We start from the raw sequence: 7,552 nt of genomic DNA, 5'->3' as shown, positions 1-7,552 counted from the left end.
ACACTACACCCTGTACGCTTCATCCGATGCCAATGCTTATGTAGTTACATTCTATATCTTGTGTTGCCCTATTATGTATTTTCTTGAATTGTGTTTAATTCCCTTTTCTTCCATGTACTGAATGATCTGTTGAGCTGCTTGCAGAAAAATACTTTTCACTGTACCTCGGTACGCGTGACAATAAATAAATCCGATCCAATCCAATAAAACAAATACAATACAAACAAGTCTTGTTTACCCATCCCCTGGCCTCACTTTCCTTTTAAGAAGTACCAAAAGTTGAAATTTCCCATTCTTCCTTTTCTGTAGTTGTGACCCTCCTGATCTTTGTAATCTCCTCCACACCCCTTCAAGATCTCTGCACTCATGTAATTTCGGCCACTATAGCATTCCTGATTTATTCGGTCCACCATTACTGGCCTTTTATCATTTGACTGGGCCACAAGCTCTGGAATTTCCTCCTTCATCTCTGCGACTCTCTCACTCACTTTGCCTCATTAAGATTATCCTTAAAATCTAATATCTCCTCTTGTGGATCAGTATCAATTGTTATTTTGTAACATCTCTCTGAAATGTCTCAAAAAGCTTTATTCTGTCAAAATAAATCTGAATTATTGTCACTGCCCTGGACATGTATCGTTGTTCTGCCTCACAAATAGGATTTTGTAACTCAGAGTGAAACATTCTGTCATGATGAAACATTTAAAAAATGTTGCCCTTAACAATGATGGCGACTGAGCCTAAACTGCGCTGCTGCTACCCCCAATACAAATGGTGGGTGCGCGTGCGCACTGCTGCTAATACCCAAATAATGTTGATGGGTGCGCATGCGCAACCCCGCTCGCGCGCGATGGAGATGGCGGCTCCATTGTCTGGTCTGTGAGGAAGCTGCAGGCCCCGCTCAGGGCCCCCGGTACCGGTAGGTTATTTTTACGGGTTTTCGGTTTATGTAACATATTTACGAAGTGTGTCCAATAACGCGCCTGATTCATTTTTCCCTCGGTTACGCCATTCCCACCTTTACGGATTGTGCATCCGAGAAAGAACTTTCTCTGCGCCGCCATTAATTGCACTGCGGATGCTTCACTCGGCCCCGTCATTCACTCCGATTAGCTGGAGGACCAGCCACTCCCGACTGGTCCTCCGAATCCGCCCCCTGAACCCTATTGGTCAGGAGCTGCCGTCAATCATTGTCTGCGCATTGTGAGGTGTCAGGTGAGAGGTCAGTGCAGGGGGGTGGGGTTTACATATCCGAGCGTGGCCCCAGTGCCGAGTGTGAAACAATGAACATTCTCCACTCTCACTGTCCGCCGGGATTGGACATGCGCCATGTGACTTCGATTGTACTGTCACTTCCGGCTTCTCTCCACAACAGACCAGGGGGAGACACTGAAGGATTATTTCCACAGAAGGAAATAATCTATCTCCACTTGGAGAGGTAAGGTTTGATCAGGAATAGTCAACATGGCTTTGTCAGAGGGATAAAAGCAAATTACTGAGGATGCTGGAATCTGAAACGAAAGGGAAAATGCTGGAAAATCTCAGCAAGTCTGGCACAAAGAGTCATCGGACTCGAAACGTTAGCTCTTTTCTCTCCCTACAGATGCTGCCAGACTTGCTGAGATGTTCCAGCATTTTCCCTTTCGTGCCTTTGTCAGAGGGATGTCTTCTCAGTAAAGTGAAGCAGGGTGACACCAGGGTGAAGAAGGAGGAGAAGCCCCTGGTCACCAGCAGCGTATGGGTGTTGAAGGGGTATTCGGGCCGCAGGCCGGCCCGGGCATCGGAGCGCCCGGCCAGGCCCAGCTCCTGCAGCGAGAGCGGCCACACCTGTAGCGAGACCGTGTTGTTTCCGCCAGCGTTGTGGGCCACACAGTGGTAGATGCTGAAGTCCATGCGGCGGACCGAAGTGATCTGCAGGCTGCCGTCCGGCAGAGCTGGGGCCGGAGAGGAGCGGGGGCACAGGGGGCAGGCGGGGGTCCCACCTCCCCCAGACACACATCCACACACAGCACACCTTCCCGCAGACACACACCCACACACAGCACACCTCCCCCAGCCACACACAGGACACCTCCCCCCCCCCCCCCCCCCCCCCACACACACACACACAGGATAGATTAGGTGAATGAATAAATTTGTGGCAGATTGAATTGAATGTAAGCAAGTGTGAGATTATCCGTTCTGGACCAAAAAAGGATAGAGCAGAGTATTTTCTCAATGGAAAGAGGTTAGGTACAGTAAATGTTCAAAGAGACTTGTGGTTCAGGTGCAGAGATTCTTAAAATGTCACAGACAAGTCCAGAAAATAATCAAAATGGCTAAAGGCATTTAATCTAGAGGATTGGAGTATAAAGAGACAGAGGTTATGCTGCAGCTATACAAAATCCTGTAAGACCCCACTTGGAGAACTGTGAGCCATTCTGGGAACCACACTTTAGGGAGGGTATTTTGGTCTTGGAGGGACTGCAATAAAGATTTACTAAAGTGATACCCCACGATACCCAGATGAAGGGGGTTACGTTACGACGGGAGATTACACAAATTAGGCCTCTTTTTGCAAGAATTTAGAAGGTTAAGGTGTGATCTGGTTGAAGTATTGAAGATATTAACGGAAAGACAGGGTAGATAAAGATAAACTATTTCCACTGGTTGGAGATTCTAAAACTGGGATCATTGTCCAAAAATCAGGGCTGGACCGTTTGGGAGAGATGTTCAGAAGAACTTCTTCACACACAGGGTGGGAGAGGTTTGGAACTCTCTCCCACAAACAGCAGGTGAAGCTGGATCAGTTGTTAAGTTTAAATCTGAGGTAGAGTTTTGTTAAGCAAAGATATTAATGGATGTGAAGTTAGGTCACAGATCAGCCATGATCTTACTAAATGGCAGGACAGACTCGAGGGGCTGAATGGCCTTCTCCTGTCCCTATGTGTATTTCTGTGAAATTCAGACAACACCATGACAGGGAAAGTGTCCGGATTAGAACCTGAGTTAGTCCGAGCTGCAAACCATCCCTCCAGATGCTGGCTCTTCATGGATTTAATGATGGTCAAGGCAATAGTTGGATTATTGAAAGACTTGACGGAGTTGTTGGATACCATTTTTCAGGTTGCAGGATAAAGCCTGACAGAATTCGCTCCCCACAGCCTTCAACTGCTTTTGAACTTCATCGAAGCCTCGATGCTTCGTTTGTGTTGCTGCCGAAAAGTCCTGGAAGAAGTAAATCCTCACTCCCGCCTGGAGCCAGGTGCTACCTCGCCGTTCCCTCTCCAGGACTTTCTGTCAATTTGTGGAAGTGAATGATTACAGGCCTGGGATGAAAACTATCCCTCGGACTCAAAGACCGATGCACCCTTTCTAATTTGAAACACCCAGGCTTCATAGCCAGCTTGAGAAAACGTCACAGTCGGTCCTCGAAGAACCTACGGGAGCCTCACCCTCCACACTAAATGGACAGAAAATAACATAATTTATGGGGAGCGCGGTAGCGCAGTGGTTAGCACAGTTGCTTCACAGCTCCAGGGTCCCAGGTTCGATTCTCAGCTTGGGTCACTTTCTGTACTGAGTCTGCAAGTTCTCCCTATGCGTGCATGGGTTTCCTCCGGGTGCTCCGGTTTCCTCCCACAGTCCAAAGATGTGCAGGTTAGGTGGATTGGCGATGCTAAATTGCCCTGAGTGTCCAAATAAAAGTTTAGGTGGGGTTAGGGGGATGGGGTGGTGGTAAGGGCTTGGGTTCGGTACTCTTTCTAAGGCGCAGACTCGATAGGCCGAATGGCCTTCTTCCGCACTGTAAATTCTATGATGACCATCTGACAGGCCGATGACTCGGATTTTCTTTCTCTGCCCTCGGTCCTCCAGGACTTCCACCACACCACTGGGCTGGTTTTCAAAGGATTGAATTCTTGCCTCTGTTGAGGAGGCATCTTGCTGAATGTTCAGGATTCTCTCCTCCGGATCATTGAGTCAGCACACTCAGCCTCTGGTCAATAACATGGATAATGTCGGCAGTTATCATTTTCGCCGCCTCCCGGAGCCCCAGAGAGCGCGGGGTCGAGAGACCTCCCGAGGGTCAGGCCGCCATGTTGAAAAGGCGGCTCCATCCCCGCTGAATCCACCGGCGCTGTTTATCAACGCATTTCTTCACTTTTTCCGACATAATCCTACCATCCGAACCCTGAAGTCTTCCAGGGACACGATAATAAATATGAATTCAAGGATTAGGAAGATGAGTGCCAGGCAATTAGGATAAGTATCAAATTATAGGTGAGTGGTGCCAGAACCTGTGGAAAAGCAGCTACTCCCGCACCCGTATCACATGGCTGACACCCCCCCCCCACCGATAGATTTCAGATTGAGGGTGTCGAGTGTTATGGGGAACTGGCAGTTAAATGGAGAGAAAGCTGAGATGAGGAGGGATTTCTTTATTCGAGGATGTGGTGAAAGGTTTGGAATTCTCTACCCCAAAGGATTCTGGAGATTCAGTCATCAAGTATTTTCACACACAGATTGATCGGTTTCTAGATATTCAAGAGGTCAAAAGACATAGGCATAGTGTGGGAAAATGGTGCTGAGGTCGATCGACCAATGATCCCATTGAATGGTTAAGGTTTGATGGGCCAAATGCAGCTCATATTTGTTATGATCACCTGGACAGGAAGCTGTGAGTTTGGATCGGTCAATCAGCCTGAATCAGCACCTTCAGGAGAATTGGGAGGGTGAATATTAGATACAGCAGAGTGAGAATGGAGGGAGAGTGTGTGGGATGGGGATTTACAGCTTTCGCGGAATAAGAGGGAGGAAAAAATGTGACACAGAAACTAGAATTGACTGTTCTGCATTTCTATCCTGTACTGACAGTGATGAATTTTGTAAATTGTTGTTGCAGGATGTGAGACAATGGGGAATTACAGACAGAAATCTCAAACGTCATGTCTCGATCTGACAGTCATTTCTTTCCTTGGAATCTGAATATCATCGGGCTTTGAATCTAGAAGGAGAAATGTTTACCCGAACTGTCAGCTAAATATTTCAACCATCAGTGTGACTGGAAAAGCACCGAGACCCACACAGCACACATCCGAGTGAGAGTGTTCCACTGAACTGACTGTGGAAAGAGCTTTAACCAGTTACACAGCCTGAAAAACATAACAACATTCAGAGCAGGGAGGGTCCGTACCCGTGTTGTGGACGAGGCTTCCACTGATTGTCCAACCTGGAGAGACACGAGGAGACCCAAAACATGGAGAAACCGTGGAAATGTGGGGACTGTGGGAAGGGATTCAGAGCCCCATCTCAGCTGGAGATTCATCGACGCAGTCACACTGGGGAGAGGCCATTCACCTGCTCTCAGTGTGGGAAGGGGTTCATTCAATTATCCACCCTGCAGACACACCAGCGACTTCACACTGGGGCGAGGCCATTCACCTGCTCTCAGTGTGGGAAAGGATTTCCTCAAGTATCCAACCTGCAGTCACACCAGCAAGTTCACACTGGTGAGAGGCCCTTCACCTGCTCTCAGTGTGGGAAAGGATTTGCGCATTTATCCACCTTGCGGAGACACCAGCGAGTTCACACTGGGGAGAGGCCATTCACCTGCTCTCAGTGTGGGAAGGGATTCAATCAATTATCTCACCTGCAGACACACCAGCGAGTTCACACTGGGGAATGGCCATTTTCCTGCTCTCAGTGTGGGAAAGGATTTGCACATTTATCCACCCTACGGACACACCAGCGAGTTCACACTGGGAAGAAGCCATTCACTTGCTCTCAGTGTGGAAAAGGATTTACTCAATTATCCAACCTGCGGAGACACCAGCGCGTTCACACTGGGGAGACGCCGTCCACCTCTCACTCGGAGACGGGATTGCATGTTTCATCGCACCTGCTGTGACACCAACAATTTCACAATTGATTACAGGGGTTGGATTCTGCTCTACAGCCAGGACTGCATTTTGTTCATTCTGACAGGTGGTCAGTGGGGATGGTCGGAGGGTTTCTTTCTGCTGGACTGGCCGGTCTCACCACTTTGCCTCCAGTGGGCTGATGCTCTTTGAGCCTTTTTGCTAATACCTGGCTTCAAATTGTACAAGGATCACAGAGTGAAAGGGGGTTTGGAAGTGTGGAGATATTTCGTTTCCATTTCTGTTTCAAACACTCCAAAGCATGCCACGTTGCCATGGAGATGGGCCCTGGTGTTTACATGGTTCATTTGTTTAAGTTATCTGGATGTCCCTCACAGAAGAAAACTATCCGGGTATGATGTCTGAGGTGGACTGGGAAACTGATTGGTACAGGGACTACCTAATGGTTAAGGAATTATTACATATTTATCAGGGGGTCGGTTAGCTCAGTTGGCTGGACGGCTGGTTCGGGGCCAACAGAGAGGATTCAACTCCTGTACTGGCTGAGTTTATTCATGAAGGCCCGGCCTTGTCAACCTGGCCCGTCGCCTGAGGTGTGCTGACCCTCGGTTTAAATCACCTCCAGTCAGCTCTCTCTCTGTCAATGGCGAGAGCAGCGGATGGTCCTCTGGGATTTTTGCAACTTTTATTTCACATATATACAACAAATATAGATTCCTTTAAGGAACAAAAATCCAACAGGAAAAATTATGTAACCGTGGCTAACAAGAAAAGTTAAAAGATTCCATGAGATCCATTAGAATTCAGCAAAGGAGGAAACTGATGAGAGCAAACTGGCGAGGAACATAAAAACCGACTGGAAAAGCTTCTACAGGAATGTGAAAAGGAAAAGATTAGCAAAGACCAATGTGGGTCTATTCCAGGCAGAGACAGGAGAGTAATGGGGAGTAAGGAAATGGCAGAGAAACTAAACAATGTGTGTCTGTCTTCACAGAGGAAGATACAGAAATTGTCCCCAAAACACCAGAGAACCAAGGGACTGGCAGAGATTAGTATTGGTGAAAAAGTAGCACTGGAGAAATTAATGGGGCTGAAAGTGAATAAATCCCCAAAAGCTGATGATCTACATCCCAGAGTGTTGACCGAGGTGGCTGTGGAGATCTCTATTCCTCATTCTAAATTCTCCTGACTCTATCTGGAACGGACAAACCTTTGGCTGTGCCAAGCGTTTCCTTTTTACGTAGCCATAGAAACTTTTACAGTCCATTTTTATGTATTTTGCTAGTTCACATTCTATTCTATTCTCCCTTTTTTTCTTCAGTGTGTTGGTTGAAGAACTGAAGTTAATCAAAGAACAAAGAAAAGTACAGCACAGGAACAGGCCCTTCGGACCTCCAAGCCCGTGCAGACCATGCTGCCTGACTAAACTACAATCTTCTGCACTTCCTGGGTCCGTATCCCTCTATTCCCATCCTATTCATGTATTTGTCAAGATGCCCCTTAAATGTCACTATCATCCCTGCTTCCACCAACTCCTCCGGCAGCGAGTTCCAGGCACCCACTGCCCTCTGTGTAAAAAAAAAACTTGTCTCCTACATCGCCTCTAAACCTTGCCCCTCGCACCTTAGACCTATGCCCCCCAGTAATTGACCCCTCTACCCTGGAGAAAAACCTCTGACGGGGCAGCACGGTAG

The 7,552-nt window shown here is 47.7% G+C and overlaps 1 protein-coding gene across 1 annotated transcript; it reads left to right on the top strand.

The window, feature by feature from the left end:
• Nucleotides 1-851: 851 nt before the first annotated feature.
• On the top strand, nucleotides 852-6,669 carry LOC119960350 (zinc finger protein 239-like). The gene is made up of 2 exons (XM_038788088.1): nucleotides 852-919; nucleotides 4,883-6,669. Exon 2 carries the CDS (start codon nucleotides 5,237-5,239, stop codon nucleotides 5,885-5,887), a length of 651 nt encoding a protein of 216 aa, XP_038644016.1. The 5' UTR covers nucleotides 852-919; nucleotides 4,883-5,236; the 3' UTR covers nucleotides 5,888-6,669.
• Nucleotides 6,670-7,552: the final 883 nt, after the last annotated feature.

The sequence above is a fragment of the Scyliorhinus canicula genome, unplaced genomic scaffold (assembly GCF_902713615.1).
Source record: "Scyliorhinus canicula unplaced genomic scaffold, sScyCan1.1, whole genome shotgun sequence".
NCBI classification, from domain to species: Eukaryota; Metazoa; Chordata; class Chondrichthyes; order Carcharhiniformes; family Scyliorhinidae; genus Scyliorhinus; species Scyliorhinus canicula.
This window is presented reverse-complemented; position numbering and strand designations above follow the sequence as displayed.

What these genes read in the sequence shown, in the direction of transcription:
- LOC119960350 (XM_038788088.1), top strand. Translation starts at nt 5,237, where the DNA reads ATGGAGAAACCGTGGAAATGTGGGGACTGTGGGAAGGGATTCAGAGCC.